Below are 27966 nucleotides of genomic sequence, written 5' to 3'. Positions count from 1 at the left end.
GATATGACAGGTCTATTGCAGATTTTTCTGGCAACAATTCCCATTTCGGGGAAAGAATGTAAGAATGAACGTAAGGCAGATTAAGGGGTGTACAGAGGCATAAAGAAAGTAACTGCACTATCCCCCAGTTTACGACTGAAACAGGGAAAGTTTGAAGTGCAACCGGCAATCCCCCTCACAATAACTGACTAAGCGAATCTCGATATATCCCAATGCCATCATTCAGGATACGGTGGGCACCATCCAAATATTTCCTCCAGCTACGCAGCGATCTATAAAAATAAATCATTGACTTAAAGCAGAAGAAAGATGCTCGTTTACATACACACGCGCTGGCACGCATACAAACACACAGAATAAAACAAAGTAGTTCCAATGGAAATCATTGATAGTTGCGACGACAAACGAAACGGCGAATCTGAGGTAAAAATGTGACAATGCATTATGTTGTTCGCGAGAAGGTGACTCATAGTATTAACGGTATTGAGGAACTGGCTGATTGGTTGGTTCCGTTCATACTTGGAGGATTGGTGATCAGTCACAGAGCCGTTGATACGAATTCCAGTTACATTCCGTTTTCCGTGCAACAAACTTCGTCAAAATTGTCTATAGAATCTCTTCAAAATATACACATTAACTGTCGAGAAATCTCTGGCTATATTTCTGTACGTCGGAAAAAATGTTACCTGAGGATGACTTGGTCGAAAAGGTATAGGACTCCGTAGGTAAAATAGCGCAACCAGAATGTCCTTACAATAGCTCTCGCTAAACTCGGTCTGCTGCCCTTCTCTTTGGCCCGTGTAAGTTCTTCATCCCATGACCTGAAACAAAACTTTTCTAAATAAAGAATTACATACGACCTGCGTGTGTGTCTTAGTCTCATGTCTGAATGTAAGATGTATTCCTGCTGTATGCTAGCGGACACTTACTTCTGCAGCCTGTCCCCCAGATGCTCCGTGGCGTCACAGTCGAGGCGGACGAACAGGTCGTCTTCTGTGAGGTCCCCCTTCCACACGAGCTCCCGCATCCACCTGAGGCACAAAAACCCCACCTCTCGTTACGATTCATAGCTTGGGAACCTCATACTAGTATAACCGTCGTTGTGCTCTGAATTAAAATGGTATCTGCCCGCTTCGTTAATGTTTTAACACAACATATATTTACCGCCAAGATAATTCACACTTTTATCGGCGGGCACTATTCCTTTCCACTATCGTTTGCTTTATTAGTTATTTAGTTAGCTAGATAATTATATATTCCATAGATAAATAATACGATTTATGTCGGAATGATGTAAGCAAGTCACTTAGCTGCCTATGCATACATGATTCGTTTGTGTTTATGATAAAATAAGTGTAATACTCATTCTCACTAGCAGCAAATGAAATATAAATATTCCGTGTGTGCCGATCTTTAATTTAATATTCGCATGTACAACAGAAAATGATGTCGGGAAATAACAATTTTGATGAACTGAGCAGAGGTGCAAAGATTTGTAAGGCTTTATACTGAACTCCTGTCTGAGGCACTGATTTCGTTGTATGTAGCGAAGACCATTTATTCTTATAGCATTGTTGACTGTGAACTCTACTATTCTTCTCAATTTGCAATGTTTCATTGTGAGTGTGTGGGTTTCATTCTGTCAAGTTGCGCAATGGATTGATCCAACAAGTACCCTTTGGCCCCTGCAAGAAACAATTTCCACCTCACACTACTACAGAAGTCAGACAGACGCTCCTAATGTACCAACAAGAACTGCTTGAAAAACATTCAGCAACATATATCTTCTGGAATCGTCTGCTGTAAGGAAAAGACCCAAAAATATTCTATATTCTTACATAACTAGTGAGATACTTGGGTACATGAGTATTGCTAATTAGTGTAAGAAAAACATTAAACAAACAAAAAATATTAATTATTCCAAAAAAAATTCTTAGAAATCAAGTAAAACTTCTTCTTATAAAAAATTAATAAATTTCCGGGTTCTTTTCGGAACAGTAGATTGCCTCTTATGGATAGGAATGCTATTATTTTACAAATTACTGAAGGTTATTTTCTCCCTCTTCCTTAAGAATGTTATTTACTCGGCAGAATGGCTGAGAGCCGTGCCTACACAACTTGAATAACTTTTTTAAGTATGGTCAAGGCTGTCGCGTGAGAAATGTAGTGGAATGTACTGTTAGGGAGGACAGTGAGGCTTCCATACCCTGTAGAACACAACACCATGAACTGCGACGAATGCTGTCTGCGTCGCTCCCTGCTGACAAATAACACAACTATTTCTTTCTATCTGGATTGACCTTCGCCAATCAAACTCCCTCTACGCCTCGATGAAGTCAAGGACTCCTATCCGCCCCTAGTCTAACTATTGGTGTGGTAAACCGGTCAGATAACCAGTCCACCGCGAGCCACACAATATTCGCTCGCAGGCGTTTAACTAGTACTCTGTCCGTGTTCACACCGCACATTGAGTGTGGCGGCCAACACAGTGAACAGCACTTACTCGCGAGTGACTTAATATAATGTATCACTCCGATTTGCTAAGGTGCTTTCTCAGTGAAGTACTGATGAGAGACTTTGTTCCTGGCTCTTTGCGTACATGTACGAGCGCATACGCTCTCGTTACGTGTTCCTGCTCCAAGCGCGACAACAGAACGGCCCCTTTTTCCGGAAAAGTTGCAAGGGTCTATCAGTCGCTGTCTTCCCTCACTCCTCTGGCTGTTTGCGTTGCTCTTTTAAACGGGAGAATGACGTTTCGTTTGAGTCGACCAATGCGGAAATATGTGGCATCTCCATTGGGTGTACGCTGTCCTCCTGTGAGAACTCCGTAACTACGCAGTCGGTCTGTGAAAACATGCGTCTTCTGGGTGCTCCCACACAATGTGGCGGAATTTGCTTTTAAGTCGAACACAGGGGTCGTTATCCCTTCGCTCTGGCAAAAGCTGTCTTCTCTCTGGGCGGTCGCTTTGGCCGAAGTAGGTATGTTCTTGACCCAGGCCTCTGAAGGGACGGTCTTCCCAGCAGGTTGGTTTCCTCTTTAGAAAGAAAATTCCTGTGGCCGTCATGTTGTGTACACCAGCCTCGACTTTTACAACCTCGGTGCACACTTGTGAGTTACTTATCAGATTTGCATATCGCTTACATGAATTCATATAAAATTGACTCTACCTTATCGAGTTTGGGTTTGAATGAAGCGTCTTGAAGTGCAGAATACGATTGTGAGGACGGAATATGTAAGAAATGAAGGTCAGGAGACCGGGCCACCTTACATCATTTATGGCGAATATCGTTAGTGAACATATTTTGAACTCGCAGATGTAATGCCTAGCTCCTTGAAGAAGAGTTCGTAAGATGACTGGCTGCATTTTTCTCACCGCACGCTTTTGTACAATCCTTACTGTCTTCCTACGGGATAGGCTATCACAGGTCCATGTAATTCAATAATAAGGCAATATCTTAATACATGTAAAATAAGTTAGTTTATTGGTTTGTTAGCAAACTTAACAATCATACCAACAGCAGCAGATGCTGAAGCTCAATGACATGTTTATAAAAGTTCAGATTTTCATCCGTATGTACATCCAACAATTTTGAGTGTTGTATCCTGTTCACTTACTCCTGTTCATGTACTACAGTACTTTTCTTGATTCAATAACATTAGTGTACAGGTCTTTCAGGAAATCAATGTCTCGTGAGTATTACAGTAGAGCTACTGTTGAACGTCCAATTTTCAGTTTGGCAAACAAGGCTGCACAGGCAGAGCTATCCACTTCCTCAATCCTCTCAAACTCTCAGATCGCTCTCTATATCACACTTGACCACCCACCCACCCACCCACACATACACACACACACACATATATATATATATATATATATATATATATATATATATATATATATACTACTGGCCATTAAAATTGCTACACCAAGAAGAAATGCAGATGATAAACGGTTATTCATTGGACAAATATATTATACTAAGAACTGACATGTGATTACATTTTCACGCAATTTGGGTGTATAGATCCTGAGAAATCAGTACCCAGAACAACCACCTCAGCCATAATGACGGCCTTGATACACCTGGGCATTGAGTCAAACAGAGCTTGGATGGGGTATACAGGTACAGTTGCCCGTGCAGCTTCAACACGATACCACAGTTCATCAAGAGTAGTGACTGCCGTATTGTGACGAGCCAGTTACTCGGCCACCATTGACCACACGTTTTCAATTTGTGAGAGATATGGAGAATGTGCTGGCCAGGGCAGCACTCGAACTTTTCCTGTATCCAGAAATGCCCGTACAGGACCTGCAACATGCGGTCGTGCATTATCCTGCTGAAATGTATGGTTTCGCAGGGATCGAATGAAGGGTGGAGCCACGGGTTGTAACACATCTGAAATGTAACGTCCACTGTTCAAGGTGCTCCAGTGCGAACAAGAGGTGACCGAGACGTGTAACCAATGGCACCCCATACCATCACGCCGGGTGATACGCCAGTACGGCGATGACGAATACACGCTTCTAATGTGCGTTCACCGCGATGTCGCCAAACACGGATGCTACCATCACGATGCTGTAAACAGAACCTGGATTCATCTGAAAAAATGACGTTTTGCCATTCGTGCACCCAGGTTCGTCGTTGAGTACACCGTCGCAGGCACTCCTGTCTGTGATGCAGCATCAAGGGTAACCGCAGACACGGTCTCCGAGCTGATAGTCCATGTTGCTGCAAACGTCGTCGAACTGTTGGTGCAGATGGTTGTTGTCTTGCAAACGTCCCCATCTGTTGACTCAGGAATCGGGACGTAGCTGCACGATCCGTTACAGGCGTGCGGATAAGATGCCTGTCATCTCGATTGCTAGTGATACGAGGCCGTTGGGATCCAGCACGGCGTTCCGTATTACCCTCCTGAACCCACCGATTCCATATTCTGCTAACAGTCATTGTATCTCGACCAACGCGAGCAGCAATGTCGCTATACGATGAACCGCAATCGCTATAGGCTACAATCCGACCTTTATCAAAGTCGGAAACGTGATGGTACGTATTTCTCCTCCTTACACGAGACATCACAACAACGTTTCACCAGGCAACGATGGTCAACTGCTGTTTGTATATGAGAAATAGCTTTGAAACTTTCCTCATGTCAGCACGTCGTAGGTGTCACCAACGGCGCCGACCTTGTGTGAATGTTCTGAAACGCTTATCATTTGCATATCGCAGCATCTTCTTCCTGTCGGTTAAATTTCGCGTCTGTAGCACGTCATCCTCGTGGTGTAGCAATTTTAATGGCCAGTAGTGTATATATATGAGGTGCATAACAGTTAAGTAACAGCAACAGTACGAATCATGCACGTGTCAATACATGAAAATCGTAAGAATCTTTCTTCATTGCAGAAATAAATTCATCGTTTTTATGGTATGTACAGCTCTAGTATAAGAACTATGAATTTCTTGAGACGGAAGTCGAATTTCACCTGAAACGTCCATGACGTGTCTAGGGAACGTGTTCACCAGCGCTTGACCCGCTTCCTCAGCGTTCTTCCTCTTCGCTCCAGCAACGGTAGCGCAATTTCATCTTGGCAGTGACTGTGTGGAGCGCTTCAGCCCTGAGTGCTCTCTTCTTACAAAACGTTCGCAAACTTCATGGTCTACCCTTCTCTCTTCTCAGCTGTTCTATCAGTGTGACAATATTTTAGATGCCGACCCATTCCAGGAGATTCTAGAACCGTAAAGCCCTTCTGCGACCCGGTCTCTGTTTTTCCTCTATGATTCTATGATTCTTGTGATGACAAGCATTGTGTGCTGTATTTTCAATAACATAATTGACAAATGCTGCAGTGCCATATCCATAAACAACACGCTTCCTCTTACTATCTAGGGGCTCGCCCTGAAGATATTATCTGTAAGACGTGCTGGAACATACGGGCTTACCACACAGATACCTACAATTCTAGCCCATGCATTAATCGTAAACTTACGGCGTCTAGCTTGAATTTTATGCGGAAGTCTTTCAACCACCCACGAGAATCGTTTGTCAAAATTTGCTGTTTCATCGCATGCAAATGTTGACTCGTGTGAGGAGAACGAAGATACAAAAAGTGGGCTCGCAGTTTCTGGAACATTGGCAAAGGTTCTCTGTTGGTCCGTTACTGACAAGCGAGAGACCCAGCACAATATTGAAAGTTATACAAATACGTGATTTGCTCGTAAATTACCCACCATCTGGTACCATGAGATGTATGACAAGGTATTATGACACATCGTGTGCTAATACCTGGATCTTCTTTGGAGGGCGTACAGAATTCGTTCTCTGTGACCAGACGTAGAAGCAATCTGTCGCTTGGACTGCGGTGGATTATGTCTCACCTATGCGACTTAAAACAGCATCATCTAGGTTCTATTTTCATACAGCCTCGCGTCGTTTACCATTAGTGTGGCCTTCCATAATAATCACCTTTGTTTGCACGAAAAAGTAATAATTTTTCATGGCTCAACAGTACCCTTATCAGAACAAATTTTAATTTGTGGGACATCCATAATTGTTCGGCAACATTTTCATGGTAAACAAATCCGCCACTGCTGTAAAATGCTTCTATTGAGCGAAGTCTTACACAACAGAAGACTGCATGCATTACCAGTGTCAGTTTTGCGACAAGAGGCATTTTTCTAGGGCTCGCTTGAAAGTTGGTTCCAGTTATAACTTGGGATGCTGTTATGACGGTCCATCTAATTTTTAACTTATAAATTTTAACCTTTTAAATATCTTTATTGTTCAAAAAAGTAGGCTACAACTATTGTTTTACTTTAGATTTCAGATACACCTGATGACGGGGCTACGGTCCTGAAACTGAATACGCGCTTATACCACACACGTGAAACCTTCCAAGTAAATTAATCTTTCAAATTTTCTCTGCGTCAGAAATAAACGCGTCGACATGGCAACATATTGCTATACAGGATACAATAGATGGTTCAGGAGACAGTTTTATACCGATATTAGCGGAAAATCAGTTTTAATTATTGATTGAAACTTCGATTGTTAAAATTTATCTTGACTGCATTGATCTTAAACAAGCACTACACGCCAAAATGGGGTAATTTAGGGCATATGTTTCTCTGACGTTTTTCTCTGTTTTCGAAGTGAGGAATACTCCCCCAAAGCATGTAAGCCTTATAGAAGGCGTCATTTATTTCTTCAAATACCGCATCATGGGGCAAGACGAGCGAGTCTGACCAGAGGACAATGTCCGAAAGTCAAGACACCACACAGTCGAGTTCACAAACTGCAGAACACATCAACGGTTGGAGAAACACTGCGTGCTGTGCCTACAAACAAACGGACAGTTGAACAGTCCATTGGAGACGGCGATCGACGACGACAACAAGAGCGACCACTTCTGTTCTACCTGTGAGTTGTGTCTACAGTTCCCGTTTCGAGTGCAAACACGCGTCGAAGTTCCGCTTCCATCTCCAGAGGACAGAGTCGTCTTATCGTACCTCAGTCGAGCCTGGTTCACGCTTAAATGTACAGCGTATTGAGCGCCAGGGACGGACACGTAGTCGTCGTAGCTGCAGTAAACGTTCAGAGTTCGTTATCCGCAAACTTGCACTTCAACGTAGCTCAGTACTACAACCCAGGTCAATATGTACGGCAGTCTCTTGTGTAGTTGAACAGCAAGTCGTTTAACTGCGTACTTACCTCCACGTTTGTTCACATAGCCGCAGCAGAAGAGAGCTAATGATAAGCGTATTTCTTGCATCAGTAGTGTTAGAATGTTTGATTGTTCATTTAATTGACTGTTTAGTTTGTTCACTTGTGTATGTGTTCGATACAGAACACAACACTCAGAATCAGTAAAACTAAAACGTGCGAGAAATTAAAATGTCATGAGAAAATCCAGGCTGTTGAGACTAGAGAGCCAATTAGCTTAAACAGTCAGATAAACACGTAAATAACAGTTTGAAAATGCGCTACAGCGATGAGCAAAAAAGTAGTCTGAGGGTAATCGAAGAACACGACGCAGCGAAAGGTACTCCTTGCATAACCATTCCTACTAACATCGAACGAGGAGCTGGATTGAACTGTGTTATAAAATCAGTTTCCCCTGAGGAAGCGTAAGACATTGGTAGCTGCTAACCCAACTATACCGCAGATATTTGACGTAGCGAGGTAGAGAGTTTGATTGCTCGTCTCACATCAGCCAGCAAGAGAGACTCTGCGTAATCTAATCACAATAAATATTATTTGGATAACAATAATTTGGAATATTTGTCCCTCGAGCCGTAGAGAAGAGAAAATAAGAAAAGCAAAATGTTAAGAAGTGTTCGATATACCATGTTCTGTGCTTCCTGTTTCGTAGGTCCTTTGGGAATCTGTTACTGATGTACAATAATAGAAAATGTAACTGCTGAAAGACAAGGAATATTATTTTAAGTTGCATCAGTGTCGAAGCCTTAAAAACATAGAAAAAGACAGTAATACGTGATTAGGCAATGAACAAGTAGGAAATTTTAATATTAATTGCTTTAATAATAGAAAAAGAGCAAACACAGAAAAATTAAATATTAAAGGCTGAACGAGCATTTGAACAGAGCTCCTGTGGAATAATAGGGAATGTCACAGTTATTGCAGTGCATCAGTCACTGTAAATTCAAAACGAAGTATGCAAGGTGGAATCAAACTAAGGACAGGAAGGAATTGTGGACATGGGATCAATGTGACCGAACATGATGGCGTCAATGTACACGTGAAATCACAAATTACCAGGAGCTTGAGTTATAGATAAACAAACCGGGGGGAGGGAGGCAGATGGAACAGAACGAGTATGAAGTGTGGGCGATGAGGAAGACAGGAAAAAAAATGAGAAACCTTTGAAATGTAGTGTTCCTCGTGACTGTTGCAGATCAGATGTATTGATGGAGTATGAAATGACGACATCCTGGGGTGGGTCGACGAGGAAAAGTGCCTAATAAAGAACACAATACCTTGCAGTGTTGCAACACGGCGTCTTTACTATGTGGTTAAAAACGCGTTGCTGGGTTTGCGGGAAATGTCACTACAGACTGATGCAGAAAGCCTTGTAGGGGTAAAGCGGACGCAAGTTGAAAGGGTTATTTTGGACGGAAGCTGAAAGGGCGTATTTTGCAAGAAGCTACAAGTATGGCCTGCTGACACAGTAGGAAGCACTGCTCGGGCCTGACAGTGGGACAGATCGCCATATATCTAGCTTCAACGACCGCTGCCTGGGCTGTAACCGCGCTGAGACAGCAGAAGTACAGTACGGAGGGAGACTGAAGCACCGACGATCTCCATTACCACACGACCTGGCCCGGTACTCGGCCACTTTCTTGGTCTAGGTGACGAGGCAAAAGAGTGGTGGGTCGAACCGCCATAAATACTGCCAATTTCGGCTACCCATTGTCTCTCGCAGCCTGTAGTCAGTTTCGAGAGGTGCCCCACGACAATCGCCGATCAGATATAGGTCATCTAGCGGCTGCTGTTAGACACCACCTTCACTAGCTGCTTAACTTCTGGCTGCACACAGGCCTTATGCCACCATAAGTCGAACTTATGCCCTCCAGCCGGAGAATCACCTGCTTGCCGACTTCAAGGTGCCTACCTGAGTCCACGTTTCATGCATCGACCTGAATAGCTGTCGAACAGCTGCCCACACTGCAGAGACGAACTCTGCTACTTCAGCCCACTGCTGCTGGTTCCTAAACTGGGGCCCATGGCTCGCGTCCGCGCGATCAGATTTTTCCTGCAATGAACTGCGTGACTACGGCAGGCAACGTGATCGACTTCTACGTAGACCACCATAGCTGCGGCCCGGCCGCCAGCCTGTGACTTGACGCTGCGCTTCTATGTCCGCCAGAGTGCAGACAGTTCGACTCCGCTCTGCTGCCTTTGCGTGACGGGGCAAAGCAGTGACCTGGCCATGTCTTCCATAGAGTAAATATCTCTGGAGTGAGCAATCACATGCGCAGAACAGATTTTGTGTTGTCAACATTGCCGGCCTGGTCACGTGTTCTCGGGACGTCGTGTGTTTGTCCGTATAGCGTCCTGTATATTTAGAATGTCACTACATCCCTAATACAGACGGATTCTTTTCGTACATGTCGTGGATTATTTATATATGTTGCGCAGACATTTTAACAGTACCCATTTGATACCGGGAATAAACCAGCTACGTAAATTTTAAGGGCAAGTGATATTGCATTCAGCTTCTTTGCGATAGGTGTTACAGTTCAGATGGACTCGAGTTTTGGTAGTTTTCGGTATGATACGGCACCTTATAGTATTACAGAGCCTGACGTACATTTTTGCAGTGATAGTCTTGCAAAACGACTTGGCAGTACGCTAGTACCTTTGCAAGTGTCCGAAAAATGCCGAACTTGCCACACATTAGCGATTATATCCCTGCTAATTCGTACTTTTTTCTGCTATTTTCTCGTTTTTGCGACCTAAAGCACAATTTTTCTTACTTGTGACACTTTAAAGTATTTATTTAACGCATTTTACGAACTTGCTCCCAGGTTATTAAATAAATAGTAGACTGAGTAATCTATATACATAATCGACAAGTCACTGATAAATGCATGGAGGATAGTATTTGCTGAAACAACTAACCATTCCCTTTCCCGTTCCACTAGCAAATTTACGAGAGGAAGCGATTGTTTGTAAGCTTTTGTACGAGCCGTAATATCTATTATATAGTCATAAAATCGTAGAAAAATAGGTCTACAGAATCAAGCCTTAATTATAATGCGTTTAGAAATTTTTAACGTATACACTGTCTCTTACTAATGTGATAACTATAATTAGAGCTACCTGATAAGTACCCATGAAAAGTTACTATCCTTCCTTTCACATATTTTTCTTTGTATCCGTAACAACAACAGTAATTCACCATCGCTATTACGCTATCAACAAACGGTGAAATACAACAAAAACTCTTGATATTATAAGCTTCAAACTTTGCGGAAACCACACACGCACAACGAAGTCCCGAAAACACGTGACAATCCTGGTTTAATGTTGACAACATGCGCAGAACCCAACGCTCACTCCAGAGATATTTACTCTATGATGCCTTCAGAGGACGTGTGTTTGGTTCAGCACACTCCCCATACTCCGGGTGTCTGTCTCTACCCGCGGATCACAGCGAGACAGTCTCTGTACCGCGACCTTGTGGTCTTCAGTCCGAAGACTAGTTTGATGCACCTCGCCACGCTAGTCCATCCTGTGAAAGCCTCTTCATCTCCGAATAACAATTACAACCTAGGGCCATTTGATCTTACTTGCTGTAATAGTCTCTTGGTCTCCCTCTGCTATTTTTACACTCCCGCGGTTCCGTCCAATAATAAACCAACGATTCCTTTGATATCTCAGAATGTGTCCTATCAATCTATCCATTTTTTTAGCCCGGTTATATCACGAACTTCTTTGCTCATTGTGTTCGGTGTATCCTAATAGCTATACGATCTATCTACGTATCTAATCTTCAGCATTCTTCTGTAGCGCCACATACCGAAATTTTCTATTCTCTTCTTGCCTAAACTGCTTATCTCCCACGATTAACGTCCATACAAGGCTACACTCCAGACAAATACCTTCAGAAAATAGGTCCACACACTTAAATTTATTTTCAGTGTCAACAATTTTCTCTTCTTTAGAGACGCTTTTCTTGCCATTGCCTGTCCATATCTCATATCCTAACTGCTTCGACCAGCACCACTTATTTTGCTCCCCAAATAACAAAACTTATCTTCTTCTTTATAATCTAATTCCCTCAGCACAGTCTGACTTCATTCGACTACATTCCATTACCCTTGTTTTGCTATTGTTAATGTGCATATTATATCGTTGTTTCAAGACACGTCCACTCCGTTCGATTGCTCTTCAGAGTCCATTGCTGCCTCTGACAGGATTACAATGTACTCGTCAAACCTCAGAGCTTTTGTTTCTTCTCCCTGGACTTTAATTCCCTGTCGATTCTTCTCTCTGTATTCCTTCACAGCTTCGTCAATGTACCGAATGAATAACAAAGGTGGTAGACTACAACTCTGCATCATTCCGTTCTCAACCACTCCTCCCTTTCATGCGCTTCGACTCTTTATAACTGCCACCTGGTTTGTTGTAATAAGCTTTCGCTCCCTGTATGTTACCCCTTCTACTTTCAGAAATTTAAAGAGTATATTCTGGTCGACACTGTCAGACGTTTTCCGCACATTTACAAATACTATAAACGTAGGTTTTCCTTTCTTTAACCTGTTTCCTAAGAGAAGCTGTATGACAGTATTGCCTCCTGTGTTCCAACATTTCTCCGGTATCTAAACTGATCTTCCTCGATATCAGCTTCTACCAGTTTTTCCCTTCTTCTGTAAATAATTCGAACCAGTAGTTTACAACCACGACTTATTAAACTGATAGTGTGGTAATATTCACACCTGTCAGCACCTGCTTTCTTTTGAATTGGAATGATAATATTATTATCATATTTGTTTCAATAGTTTTGTCGTGGCTGTCTCTCGCACGGATATCAGCAGATGTGAGGGACTGTCGTCAACTCCAGGGGCCATGTTTCGGCTTAGGTTTTTCATTGCCCTATCAAATTCTTCTGGCGGTATCAAAGCCCCCATCTTATCTTCGTCCACTTCCTCTTCACTTTCTATAAAATCGCCTATGAGATAATTTTCCTTGTATAGCACCATATCTTCCTTCCATCTTTAAGCTTCACTTCTGATGAGAGGAGTACTCTTAATGGAACACAACAAATCCGTGTCACGCATCTGACCTCATATGCTACCTTGTGACTGGTGTCGGACTGTGGATGCAAGAAAAAATACAATATTATTACAGGTGAAAAATCTGTCAGCACATGCGCATAAAAAACAAGGTGGGGTCGATGTTATAAAACTTCCTAGTCGTAGTGTCTAAGCTTGTGCGGCCATTGTTGTAGACGCTGCTGTGTTTAAATGATGACTGAAAAACACCGCCCTCTTTATGCGCATGCACGCTATAACGGTACAAGACGCTACACTGAACACCGCAGCACGCAACTTTCGATAGGTTGTGTGATGGCTCGCAAACACTAACTGTTCCTGCATTTTTCCCCACATTCCACGCGCACCAGTGTATGACCCAAAGACGCAAAAAACATGAGCTGAGCACCCACTCTTAATGATGATTTGTAAAGTTTAATGTTCAGAAGCCTTGAACAATGCAATGGATCCGTTTGGTGGAAGAATTGTTACAAAGGAACTTGATACAATTTTGTAGTACTGCTGCAGGCAGAAGTGTTATACTATATAGTATTAGTGCTCAATGTGGAAATACTGAAGAGTATATCTATTTCAAAGTTCAGAAACTTTATTTATTGGAATAACCGTCGGAAGTTACCTGAAAACAATCCTTTGACTATTTAATGTTTCTTCCTACGAGAATGACATGGGACGAGCAACATACTCCATCTAAGTTAAGGAGGCCACCTATGAACAAACAAGATAAGTATTAATTTAGAACTGTAGATGTGATGTGGGATGCAGACTAACTACAAAATAATGGTCAATGTCTTGTTTGAAGATAAATAATTGGATATGCACTTTTGCAGAAAACCGTTACACAATGTATTGACATAACAGATCGTCTTGCTGAAGAAATGCAAACACATCAATAACAGGTGACACAACAAAGGCTTTTAATTGGACTTCGGGAACGCCAGTGTAAGAAGGGATGCTCACCAGGATTCTTCTGTTATTGTGAAGATACTAATGTCATCTTATGTTCAGATAAAAGGAAGTAATTTGTTCTGAAACGTGAAAATAAAGAGATCCGCAGCAAGAGGACGCAATAATATGGACTTAACCTGGATGTGAATACTGTGGGCCAAGCATGTTACGAGAACAGTTGGGAGGAACAAATGAAACAATTCTTTTTTTTTAAGTCATTGATCTTCTGATTTGATGCGAACCGCCACCCATTTCTCTCCTGTGCCAATCTTTTCATTTCAGAGTAGCTCTTGCAACCTACGAGCTCAATTATCTGCTGGGTGTATTCCGGCCTCTGTCTTCCTATACTGTTTTTACCCTCTACAGCTCTCTCTAGTGCCATGGAAGATAATACCTGATGTTTTAACATATGTCCTATCATCCTCTTCCTTCTTCTAGTTAGTATTTTGCATATATTCCTTTACTTGTCCATTCTGCAGACAACCTCCCCATCCCATACCTTATCAGTCTACTTAGTTTTCAACATTCTTCTGTAACAACATATCTCAAATATGTCGATTCTCTTCTGTTCCCGTGTCCCTCAGTCCATGTTTCAATACCATACAATGCTGCGCTTCAAACGTACATTCCCAGAAACTTCTTCCTCAAATTAAGACATATATTTGATAGTAGTAGACTTCTCTTGGCCAGGAATATCAGTTCTTTAACTTCATCTACTTCGTGATCGCCAATCTTGATGTTACGTTTTTCACTGTTCTCATTTCTGCTAATTCTTTCGCGTTTCGTGTTTCGTGTTTATCCGATGGACTCTCAACCCATATTCTGTACTCATTAGATTGTTCATTCCATTCAGCAGATCCTCTGAGGATGACAATGTCAGCCGGCCGAAGTGGCCGCGCGGTTCTGGCGCTGCAGTCTGGAACCGCGAGACCCCTACGGTCGCAGGTTCGAATCCTGCCTCGGGCATGGATGTGTGTGATGTCCTTAGGTTAGTTAGGTTTAACTAGTTCTAAGTTCTAGGGGACTAATGACCTCAGCAGTTGAGTCCCATAGTGCTCAGAGCCATTTGAACCATTTTGATGACAATGTCAGCACTGGATCTTATCGTTGATATCCTTTCACCTTCAACTTTAACCCCAGTCTTCAAACTTCCTTTTATTTTCGCCATTACTTCTTCGATGTATGGATTGACTAGTAGGGGCGAAACACTACGTCCCTGTCTCACTCCCTGTTTAATCCAAACACTTGGTCCTTGTTCTTCCATTCTTACTGCTTCCTCGTGGGTCTTTCACATATTGTGTATTACCTGTCTTTCTCTATAGCTTACCCCTATTCTTCTCGGAATTTCGAACTTCTTGCACCATATTACACTGTACTATGAACGTAATTTTATTTGTCTCCAGTTTTGCTTCCAGTATCAACTGGAAAGATAAAATTGCCTCTCTGGTGCCTTTACCATTCGTAAAACCAAACTGATCGTCATCCAACAGATCCTCAGTTTTCTTTACAGCAACTTGGAGACATGAGCTGTTAAGCTCATTGTTGGATAATAGTCGCACTTGTCGGCTGTTGCTGTCTTGATAATGGTGTGTATTATGTTTTCCCGAAAGTCTGATAGTTTATAGCACCCGTCTCATCCACTGTACACTACAGTGTGAATAGACGTTTTACTGCTACTTCCCCAACTGATTTTAGGAATTCCGATGGAATGTTCCCTTCTGCCTTATTTGATCTTAAGTCTTCCAAAGCTCTTTTACATTCTTGTTCTAATACTGGATCCACCACCTCTTCTCTATCATTTCCTGTTTCTTCTTCTAACATTGTAATCCTTCCATCTACCGCTCTCCCCTCTGTATTTAACAGTGTAATTCTTCTGTTTTGACTTTTCTGTATGCTGAGTTAGTCCTTCCGGCAATCACTTGTTATTTTATTTCTTCACATTTTTCATGCAGCATTTAGCCTTAACTACCCTGCACTTACCATTTATTTCATTCCTAAGTGACATGTATTTCTGTGTTCCTGAATTTCCCTCAACATTTTTGTACTTAGCTCTTTCGTCGATCAACTGAAGTATCTCTTCTGTAACCCACGGTTTCTTCACAGTTACCTTAAGAGTTGTCCATTCGTCTTCAACTGATCTACCTATTTAGCTATTCATGATTGCAATATCTATAACCTCCGAGAACTTCAAGGCTATCTCTCCATTCTTTAGTATTTCCATATCATATTTCGTTGTGCATTGAATTTTCCTGACCAGTGTCTTAAACTTCAGTCTACTCTTCTCGTTACTAAATTGTGATCCGAGTCTATATTTGCTCCTGGGTACACCACACAAGACAGTATCTGATTCCGGAATCTCTGCCTAACCATGATGTACTCTGAGTAAAAAAAACTGCACTACGAGTATCAACGAGATAAAGATGAGTTTCAAATGGAAGCAATGATTTTATATGGCTGGCACGTTCAGCGACCACCGGAACGTCGTGACGTCAACAAACCTCCAGCTGCGACGTAGGCCACAACAGAGACAACCCAGCTCGAAGTGAAACAGTGAGATACGGTAAGTATGTAGAAAGGGAGGAACGTCAGGACAGTGAAGATAGCTCAAACATTGCTGCTATTTTTCACCAAAATATCGGCGGTCTCAAAAATAAATTATATATTTTTATCTGTAAATCTAGGTGATACGAATCTTGTATATCGTACACATGTTTTACGTCTTACTGAACACCATATAACAGTACCTACTTTTGCAGATCAAGTAGGATGGTGCTGTAATTTATATAGATAACACAAATATTAACAAACCGCTAGATATAAACAAATATTGTACAGATCAACATTTTGAAGTCTGTGGAATGGAAATTACTGCAAAAGACATATTGTCACAGTGCTTTCAATTTACAGTGCTCCAGCTCAGAAGTTTTCTATCTTTATGAAAAATGAGAATCTCTTTTGGCTTAACTTTTTTTTCCAAAACGAGGAGTATAATAGTTACAGAGGACTTAAATGTTAACTTCTGCAAGACTGACTTCGAGTATTTAATGAAGTCTTACAATTTGGCTGCTATGGTTAACTTCCTACAGAAGATTGCAAAAATCTTACAGACAGTATTCTGTTGATAAGAATAGAATAAATAGTGCAAGTATAAACAAAGTTATAGAGGTCTTTCTGATCATGATGGGCAACTGCTTAAGGTCACCAACATCAATGTGTGTAACAAATTTTCACACACATATCAGTCCTTTGGGTATAAACACAAACTCTTTCAGCCTTTAATCACAATTTGTCGAAGATTGATTGGGTTTTTGTGTAAAGAATAAATAATGTGAGTAACAAATTTAATATTTTCTTAACTGAATTCATCTCTGTATTTGAAATGGCTTCTTCAAAAATAGTTCTGAGGAAGAACATTATAGTTTCTTCCAGAAGACCATAGATTACCAAAGGAATTAAAATTTCTTTCATGACTAACAGAGAATTTCATATCTCATTAAGAGCATCAAATGACTCTCTTGAAAAATCACATAATAGATATTTATATAAAGTTTTAAAAAGGGTAATAAATAAATCCATAAACTTGTATATTAAATCTGAAGTTGGTAACTTTAGGAACAATATAAAATAAATTTGGAATGTCATAAAGAGAAAGTGTGGCAAGAACAATAAGAATGAAAATAATGTAGAAAATAAGCTATAATGACAATGTGATATATAATCCTGTAAATATTTCTAACATATTTAAAAATCACTTCTTAACTGCAGTGGAACATGTAGGCCACCAGGGCTCATTACATATGGCCATTAATTTATTACAACATGGTGACCACAAGTTGTATGATGCAATTTGTATAGATCCAGTCACTACTAGTGAAATTAAAAATACAAACAAGGCCTTAAAATAAGAGATTACACAGCTACTGAAAACATTTCATCTGAAATTGTAAAGCACTTTAGTGCTTATATACGTCAGGTCCTCTGTCACATTTTCAATGAATCTTTGCAGCAAAGCGTTGTCACAGAGAGATTAAAATTTGCTTTATGAGAAGGATGACAAAACTAACGTATACAAATAACATCCAATGTCTCTGCTAAATTACTTGCCGAAAATATTAGAGGAACTGATGTATAACAGAATTGTAGATCACCTCAATAATCACAACATCCTCAACAAAAACTAATTTGGCTTCCAAAAAGACAGATCAATAGAGAAGGCTATTTTCTCTCTAAAAACGAAATTCTTGTGTAAATAAATAACAAAATGTCACGCCTTGGAGTTTTCTGTGATTTCTGAAAAGTTTTTGACTAAGTAGACCACATCATATTCTTAGGGAAGGCCTATTTTTATCATTTGAGTGGTAGCACAGGGAGATGGATTGAATCACATCCACACATTATAGGGCAGAAGATGATACTTGATGGTACTGATGGTTGTCCTATGTCATCTGACTGGAGCACATTAAAATGTGGAGTGTTGTAATGTACCATTTTGGGACCTTTACTGTGTTCATCATCAATGATCTCCCACATTGTGCAAACACTGAGAGCAAATTTACTCTTTTTGCTGATGACTCTACTATTCCGCTTGAAAGCCAAACGGCCAGTGAACAAGAAAATAAATGTACTGTAGTACTCGAAAAGATCTTACACTGGTTTAAGTTGAACAGATCAACTCTAAATATTGAAGGAACTCAGTATATGCAATTTCATGCATCTTGATAAGAAAATGAAGTAATACACTTGAACTGTGGTAATCAAAATATATTACTTTGTGAGTATTGCAGTAAATGAAAATCAAATGTTAAAGCTAGGTGTCAATGTTTTTGTTGAAGGAATTAGGGAAAATGAAGTGGTTAATGAAACTGCATCTCAAAAAGAGTTGTGCCCATCCATACTTTTCAGTTTGTTGTTATTAAAGAATGCAGAGATGAGAAAGAAGAAAATCTATGTCATTTAAATTTGTTTGCAAGCCTGGAAGGTAAGGGAGAGAAATTTTTAAGGTTGTTGTAGAATCAGTTTGGGAACAATGTTGCTAGAGACACATTTTGGGATTATTTAGCAAAGATCAGTATATCTCTCTATCCAGCTGGTGAGAGAAAATTAAAACGTGGCTTAGTGAAGAATGTATAACTAATAATAAATTGTTTTGTGTCCAAGTAACTTTAAAAATTAATACATGTAATGAAGATTCTGATGCCTCTGTTAATTTACTGACAACTGAAACACAACTAACTGTATGAAGTTTCTATGGGGAAAGAAATAGTTAGTAACTTAGGCTGGCCACACATTAAAGTTAAAACAGATCATGGGGGAGGCATGTCTCTAATTAACACAGGGAGCCCTATTTCAAGGATATCAGACAAACATAGCGATAAAGTTGTGACTGGAAGACTCTGTGGAAAAACTAGTAATTAGTAGTTTAGTATATTGGCAACCAGAATAAAATAATAATTGGATCTTTTTACTGACCTCCCAATTCAGATGATACAGTTGCTGAAAGATTCAAAGAAAACTTGAGTTTGATTTCAAACACGTACCCTACTCAAACGGTTATAGTTGGTGGTGACTTTAATTTACCCTCGATATGTTGGCGAAAATACATGTTTAATTCCGGAGGTATGGATAAAAAATTTCCTGGCGGATTAAAACTGTGTGTCGGACACAGGCTCGAACTCGGGACCTTTGCCTTTCACGGGCAAGTGCTCTACCAACTGAACTGCCCAAGCACGACTCATGCCCCGTCCTCACAGCTTTACTTCTGTCAGTACCTCGTCACCTACCTTACAAACTTTACAGAGATACTGGCAGAAGTAAAGCTGTAAGGACGGGACATGAGTCGTGCTTGGGTAGCTCAGTTGGTAGAGCACTGCATGGGGGCTCAATTAAATATTATTGAAAATACTTATGGTAGCTGTATGTCCGCTTACGCAGTATGTCGTAAACGGTTGGCCCTGGCTAGTTTTAGTACGCAATCTGACTGCATAGAACAACAAAGAATGAAATGAAAATTTTCGTTAACACAATTAATTAATTAAGTCCCCAGCAACTATAAAACCAACGCAACAACAAGCACAAGAGTAACTGTTCTGTGTGTGGAAGTGTGATTCAACGTACACATCTGGCACGGTTCTTCTTCAATAAGACAAGAAATTTTAAATATCATTTATACTGACGTGATAAAAAAAAAGTTAGAAATACTATAATTGCGCAAGAAACCCAGAATTACACGCTAATACAAGAACACAAGCCAGATGCTTTGTTGACTGAACCTGTAATGACGCATTATTCAGGACACTGAAATAATGAGAAAAAAAAAGAAAAGTAGTTTGTTACCTTAATTTATATTGATGAAAAGCACTCTAGACATTACAATCTCTCCACACCGACTCGCTACTACCACATCTCAACCAGAACTCTCCAATATCACATCTCAGCAAGCACTGCCTACTAGCACATCTCAACAAACACTCCTCACTACGACATCTCAGCACAGACTACCCCGAGTACTCGACAGGCACTGACAACTACGAGCTCTCCCCAAGCACTGTGTAGGCGGCTTAATAATACTCTTTGGCGCAATCTCTGGCGCAGTGGCTCAGTGTAGCCACCTTTCATATGCCCCTCCTCCACAGGCCAGAATTTGATGGTATTTTTGCCAGCATTGGTGGTGAAAATACCACCACATTCGTCCACAAAAATACAGACAAAAATAAAAGATAATATTAATACCTAAATATCACATAATTGATTAAAATTTTGGCTTTGCACTGACCTCTCAATAACCTAATATATAAAGTACAGTAGGCAATACAAATTCTTTCATACATGTGGCTTTACATAATAGTTTACACAATACACAAAAAATCAGTTTATACAAATGTTCACATAAAATACTTTTAATTATTCAAAAAAAAAAAAAAACAAATAGTTGATAATTCCAGCCCAGCAATGGTCAACAGGTGCAGACACCAACAAGTGACAACATTTTAGTAAAAGTAGTTCCATCTGTGGCACCCAGTAGTGTTGAGCAGGTACACACAGCAACAAGTGACATTATTTCAGTAGAAGCAGTTCATCAGTGGCACCCAGTAAAGTTGAGCAGGTACACACAGCAACAAGTCACATTATTTCAGTAAAAAACAGTCCATCAGTGGAACCCAGTAATGTTGAGCAGGTGCAGACAGCAACAAGTTACATTATTTCAGTAAAAGCAGTTCATTAGTGGCACCCAGCAATGTTGAGTAGGTGCAGACACCGACAAGTGACATCATTTCCATAGAAGTAGCTCCATCTGTGCACCCAGTAATGTTGAGCAGGTGCAGACACCAACAAGTGACATTATTTCAGTAGAAGCAGTTCCATCTGTGGCACCCAGCAATGTTGAGTAGGTGCAGACACCAACAAGTGACATCATTTTAGTAAAAGCAGTTCCATCTGTGGCACACAGTAGTGTTGGGCAGGTACACACAGCAACAAGTGACATTATTTCAGTAGAAGCAGTTCATCAGTGGCACCCAGTAGTGTTGAGCAGGTACACACAGCAACAAGTCACATTATTTCAGTAAAAAACAGTCCATCAGTGGCACCCAGTAATGTTGAGCAGGTGCAGACACCAACAAGTGACATCATTTTAGTAAAAGCAGTTCCATCTGTGGCACACAGTAGTGTTGGGCGGGTACACACAGCAACAAGTGACATTATTTCAGTAGAAGCAGTTCATCAGTGGCACCCAGTAGTGTTGAGCAGGTACACACAGCAACAAGTGACATTATTTCAGTAGAAGCAGTTCCATCTGTGGCACCCAGCAATGTTGAGTGGGTGCAGACACCAACAAGTGACATCATTTTAGTAAAAGCAGTTCCATCTGTGGCACACAGTAGTGTTGGGCAGGTACACGCAGCAACAAGTGACATTATTTCAGTAGAAGCAGTTCATCAGTGGCACCCAGTAGTGTTGAGCAGGTACACACAGCAACAAGTGACATTATTTCAGTAGAAGCAGTTCCATCTGTGGGACCCAGCAATGTTGAGTAGGTCCAGAGAGCAGTCCATAATATTCACTGTCACTGATCACACTGTTCATCAGAGTTTATTAGCAGAAATTAAACATGTCCTAGTGGCACCAAACATGTAGAAAAAGTACAAGTAACAGTCCATAATATTCACTGTCACTGATCACACTGTTCATCAGAAGAAATTAATCATTCCTAAGTGGCACCCATTATGTTGAAAAGTGCAGGTAACAGTTCATAATATCCACCATCACTAATCAGACAGTTCAAGCATGAACAATAGTTTGAATACACATACAAATGCTTTTACAATGCTCTTACACTAAACATACAAATTCTAATAAACACACAAATGATATCAGATAATTGTCATATTAACTATTACAAATACTCAAATATCAGTAAACCTATAATATTTATGGGTGTCAGTGCAAGCCACTACAAACGAGTAAAATAATATTTAAGATATAGGTGGGTAGGATTAGGAAAGGAAAACACACAAAACACACTCACTCATCTTTCATCCACATTAAGTACTACTGTGTAATTGAATAGTGTTAACTGTGTAAATGTAACTCTGTCCAAGATTTGATGTTCGACATGTGTATCAAGTAGTAGTGGCAGCAATGTATAACAGTCAATAATAGTTAAGTCAACGTCATAGTCATCATGTCAAGACCAATGTTTGCCAAGCCAGATCAAAATGTACGGTTGCTGAACACCTGTCAGTGAGCCAAGATATGCAAATGCTTCCTCTCTCCAAAAAAAAAAAAAGTATATACTGCTTAGTGATTTAACAAAGTGTGTGTAGACAATCTTCCTTCTACTTGAGTGTTCTAGTCTGCTATCTTCATCCTCCCTGTTCCATATAGACCAACAAAAAAAAAATATGCACCTCACTTACTTTACCTCTTATCCACCAAAACTCCAATATTCATCAGCATCACATAATCTCAATACTTCAATAATACCTCTTACGTCAATACATATAAATCCTACCATCAATATCATTTACCTTACCTCTTGTCCACAAAAACTCCAATAATCATCAACTTCATATAATCTCAATACCTCAATAATATCTCTTCAATACGTTGACACATATAAACCTTATCGCCAATATCATTTCACTTCCATAACAACTCTTTTCTCTAGTCAGTCTCCTCGAACAAGTACAGATAAAATCCTAATGCAAACCTCATCATCCCATACAATCCAAAGACACATTGTCAACACACAACCTCTGTGTAATCCACCTGACCCAAATCTTCTACTCATTATGAATTATAAACAAAAGAAATGCATACATGACCTCCAACAGACTTAGTTCGAATAACTCTCAGTAATTAAGATTAAGTACGATTACGGAGTGTGAATGATCATAATATTTCACAGTGTGCACACCACTTCAAGAATTATTGCAAACAGAAGCAAACATGTGGAGTATTTCTTGTGTCAAGTGTCACTTCCCATTTCAATTGCTCACGAAAAATGCAGTGTAATAACTGTCAATGGTCTAAACCTAGTTTTGGTATGTCATGTCGTTAGCTTCCTTCCTATTAGCATACATTTATACAGCTTCCATAAAACCTCAGCTCATGTGACTTCTATGAAGTTTCTTGTACTAATGTCGTTTATGTCGAATTATAGCAGTTCATTTTCTTATCTTAAAAATATAAGGCACTGAGCGTAAGCAAAACATGCAATAGCGAGTAAATATACCAGTAGAGAACAGAATGTCAACAAGTGGATGCAGCACAATTCCTACAACGAGGCTCTGCCAAGCGAACAATCTGTAACCTATACCATAGTGTAACCTAAACTCTATGTTCGTACACTGTACATCAGCATTGCTATATACCAAATTAAAGAGTAGTTGTGATGATAAACAGAAATGTATAAATATGCAATCCATACGCATAGCAGTAAACATATATCTTACGTAATAAACAGGTCATTAGCATCATATCAGCATAAGCAAATAAATGTTCATATGTCATCTTAATAAGTAAACATGAAGGCGCAGGCAGATAAATCACAAAGTATAACTTACATACATAATCACATCAGCACAATTAATCAGGTTACAATTATAATTTAAATAAATAAGCACAGCAGGCAAATAATAAAAAAAATATAACATCAGCGAAAGAGCAGTGCAGCCAAGCGATGCATAATATATACAATTAACAACCCTGTTCATTAATAAAACATTGACAAAAATCAGCAAATGTACGCAAGCACGTCGCTTCACAAGTAAATTCATAGAACATGAAATTAGCACAAAGTATGTATCACGTAATTGCGAGCAGCAAATTACGTCTAAAGTACGTACCCAAGTGGAAATATGTTACCTGAAAAATAAACTCAATTAATAGTTACCTTTTTTAGTTTATTAGTTTCTTCTTCGAAATTACATTCTTTCTGAAATTTTCTCGATAGCAAGTCGTCTTAACGTCGGACACGCACAGAATTTACCTGAAGTTCTTAAATATTTTATAGAACCGTATCCTGAAAAATACTGAATGTTAATAACATAATTCATCAAGTCACTATGGCTTTATACTGAATTTAGTCGGAGAAATTAGACTGTGTATTTGTTTACAGCTGTCAGTGCATTCGCACTGAGCGCTCGATCAGCTGTAGGCTCGTGACGTAGGAAGTAATTGTTTGCGGTCAACGACTGCCTTGTGCGGCGCGCAGACTTGACTGTTGCTTTGAGTATATGCCGCCGCCAAAACACAGCGCGGTATCCTTGTACTCTCTGCGTGTTTACGTGTAGCTGTCAGTTTCTCAAAGTATGTCATTCCACAAAAATTTTAACGCGTGATATGTGATGTATTCCCTTAGAGCGTCGGGATTTAAGAGTTTCTACTTCGACAGTGTTATCATGAATAATTTTACGAATTCTATATGGACCGTAATAAAGCAGAAAAAATTTGCGACACAAGCCTTTTCCTTTGTGAGACAAACGATAAGACTTAATTAACACCTTTTGGCCAACTGAAAAAGTTTTTAAACGACCAGGACGTTTTGCTGATTTCTCTCTTCTAGCAGCCGCAGATGCAATATTTTGTAGAACCAGGTTGACAACTTCAGAATGCCGCAGTTTCCGTGAAGGCGGAAAAGGAACGATTTCAGATATGCGATTTGTCGGTGCTTTGTTTTTTAATATCAGAATATGGCGGTAAAGAAGTTGAGTCATTAGGGAGTTCATTCAGAATGTTTTGAAAAATATGAAGATACTGATTCCACGTTCTGTGATTCTGATGACAATAAAGACGACACAATTTATTGATTTCCTTCATCCATCTCTCTGAAGCGTTAGATTGAGGGTGAAAAAGTAAAATGAAAATTGGTTTAATTTTACGACGCCATAGAGGACGAAGCCAAATTTTAGAACGAAACTGTGATCCATTATCTGATATAACCTTATCAACATGACCAACTTCTTTAAGAAAATGGTTAATGAAAGCATTAGATACTGAACGAGCTGTTGCTTTGCGTAAAGGTGTAAGACACACATATTTTGACGTCAACTCCACTGCTTCGAAAATGTACGCAAAACCATTAGTAGAACGAACCACTGGACCGAACAAATCGACTGCAGCCATGTCCTTTAATTTCGCTGGAATGATAGGAAACAACGGTGCTCTGTGAGAAATTGTTGGCGGCTTAGCCTTTTGACATAATTTGCATTTGGCAATTTTCTCGTAATTTGTGAAAGCATTTTCTGGGACCAAAGTGTGCATAACTGAAATGCGTATACCAAATCAGCTTATTAACCCACTCATCAGGAATACAAACTAACCAAACAGAGTTGTCGAGCGATTTTCGTTTAAAAAGAACTTTCCAGATAGATCGCAAAACCGAGGTGTGGCCAAATCGTCCAATCTAACAAAGCGTCTAAGAAAATTACAGACACCAAGGAAACTACGAACATCACGTTTTGTGGTAGGAACAGCATAATTACGAATAGTGTCTAATTTCTCTGGATCAGGAAGAATACCTTCTGTAGAAATAATGTGACCGAGAAATTTCACCTGAGAACGGCCAAATTCAGTTTTTTCCAAGTTCACTGTAATGCCAACTCTTGCAAAAATACGTAATAATGAATCCAAAATTTTGTTGTGCTCACTCCAAGAACGTTTAGCAATAAGAATATCGGCAACATATGAAGTAATATTGTTATGAAGATAAACAGGTAAAATTTCTTTTAAACTACGAATGAATGCTGCTGAAGGTACAGTAACTCCACATGGTAATTTCCGAAATCACTTTTGGGTAAATAGTCATATCCGGTTATTGTTTACTTACTCTCTAGATAGATTGATAGTCGAAGAGTTGTTTTGACAGATGCAAAGAATAGTAAAAGAGTAGGCAGCGGTGCAGAAAACTAAAAGGGAAATAGCACCACTACAGCTCTGGGCCCTATGCACGCTACGGCACATATTCACTTAGTGTAGTGAATCCCCTGAGGACTTTAATAGCTGCACATAATTTCCAGTTTGTGACTTAATGGCAACTTTGGCGGGAGTGCGTACATAAATTGATCTAACCATGAACATGGATGTATGTCATTCTTAGAATTGCGGAAGATCTTAAATTTCCGAACAGTCAAAGAGTGTTTATAGTCAAAGTTTTCGCCTCGTAGCGACAAAGACCTACCCCGTCTGTCCCAGTCCGAATGTCGATTATTGTCAAGTTCACGCGCCTGGCGCTCTCTTGTTGCTTCTCGTAAATGAAATAAATTATTTTCTTCAAAGCCCTCTGCTATCTGTGATTCTAAATTTCTTTTGCTGTCTTTTCCTACAATTTCGCCTTCGATCTGTCTGACTTGCTTTCGTAATGCCTCAACTTCCCTTTTAACGTGTTCATTAAATTTTCCCTGATTTTCAACATGTTCATTTATGTTCTGATACTCTTCGGTTTCTGCAAATGGCAATGGTGCTGTATCATCTGAATCTCTGTCCCCACTTAAACTAAGACTTGTCAGTTTATCTGAAATCTCCTCAACTCTTTCCGATAAATCACCTATTTGTTCTTTCTGTTTATTTATGTCTTCCGTAAGTGTCGCGACTCGGGTTTCAGTATTAACACATTTGGTAGCTAACTGTTCATATTGTTGTGTTAGATTATTTAATCTGTCATTTGGTACGGATTCCCCGATTCTCTCAAATATTTCTTTCTTATCGTGTGCACGTTGTAAATTTAACTCTGAAAATTTTTGTACTATCACGCGATCTCTTTCTTCCTGTTCTCTATCCTATTCCCTTTGTCTAATCTCTACTGCAATTAATCTATTATTGTGAGAATTCAAAATCGGTTGTACTTCTTCTCTGATTTCTTTCTTTAACTCATCTTTCATATTTTTGAAACATGTCCCTATTCGTGAGTCTAACCGTGTTTCCAGTATTTCCATCTCAGTTATGATTGTTCCTATTTGTGAGTCCAACCGTGTTTCCATTGTTCCCATATCAGTTTTTAATTCAGATCCCAAAGTTCCCATCTCGGTTTTAATTGTTCCTATCTCTGTTTTTAATTCAGATCCAAACCGTGTTTCCATTGTTCCCATTTGTGATCCCAGTGAGTCTAACCATTTTTCCATTGTTCCCCTATCTGTTTTTAATTCAGATCGTAACTGTGATCCCAAATTTAATATTGCACTCATCAACTGCTCCATATCAGCCGGTTCGAAATTCTTTTCGCCCCTAACATTTCCCACAAAACTAACTTCCTTCTGCATAGCTGTAAAGCTATCTGTGTTCGATACTATTCCAGAATCTTCTATCGTTAATCTCGTATTCTGTGAATTTTCTGATTGAGAAAAATTTTGAAATGGTTCCGGACTACTTTCTCGACTGATTAAATTGGTTTCCACTTCATTATTCATGATACTGTTTTCCTCTGTTGGCGAGTTCGCCATGTTAACAATTTCGTCATTCTCACTATCCATCATTTTTGCCTTTTTCATTGATCGCGTAATCATTTACAAAATATACAAAACTCGTCACTATATGAAAATTACACACAATGACACTTTATCATCAACAATATCATTCACACGAAATGTTTCCCTCAAACACGATTAATCGAACAATTGAAATAATTGCACTAAATTGTCAAACCCGTAGACAAGACAACAACAAAAATAAATTTTGAAAAATACCATTAGAAGAATGCCAATTACCAAATCTACACATGCAATATAGACT

General features: G+C 39.8%; 1 protein-coding gene across 1 annotated transcript in view; it reads right to left on the bottom strand.

Moving 5' to 3' along the window:
- The window catches only part of LOC124594075 (ATP-binding cassette sub-family C member 4-like), a 282274-nt gene that overhangs the window by 240315 nt on the left and 13993 nt on the right, over positions 1 to 27966 (bottom strand). The window contains exons 2-3 of the mRNA XM_047132426.1: positions 930 to 1031; positions 687 to 821 (exon numbers count right to left, since the gene is read on the bottom strand). Of these exons, the coding sequence (XP_046988382.1) occupies positions 687 to 821; positions 930 to 1031 (237 nt within the window). The remainder of the gene's footprint in view (positions 1 to 686; positions 822 to 929; positions 1032 to 27966) is intronic.

Source organism: Schistocerca americana, chromosome 2 (genome assembly GCF_021461395.2).
Source record: "Schistocerca americana isolate TAMUIC-IGC-003095 chromosome 2, iqSchAmer2.1, whole genome shotgun sequence".
Lineage (NCBI taxonomy): Eukaryota > Metazoa > Arthropoda > Insecta > Orthoptera > Acrididae > Schistocerca > Schistocerca americana.
This window is presented reverse-complemented; position numbering and strand designations above follow the sequence as displayed.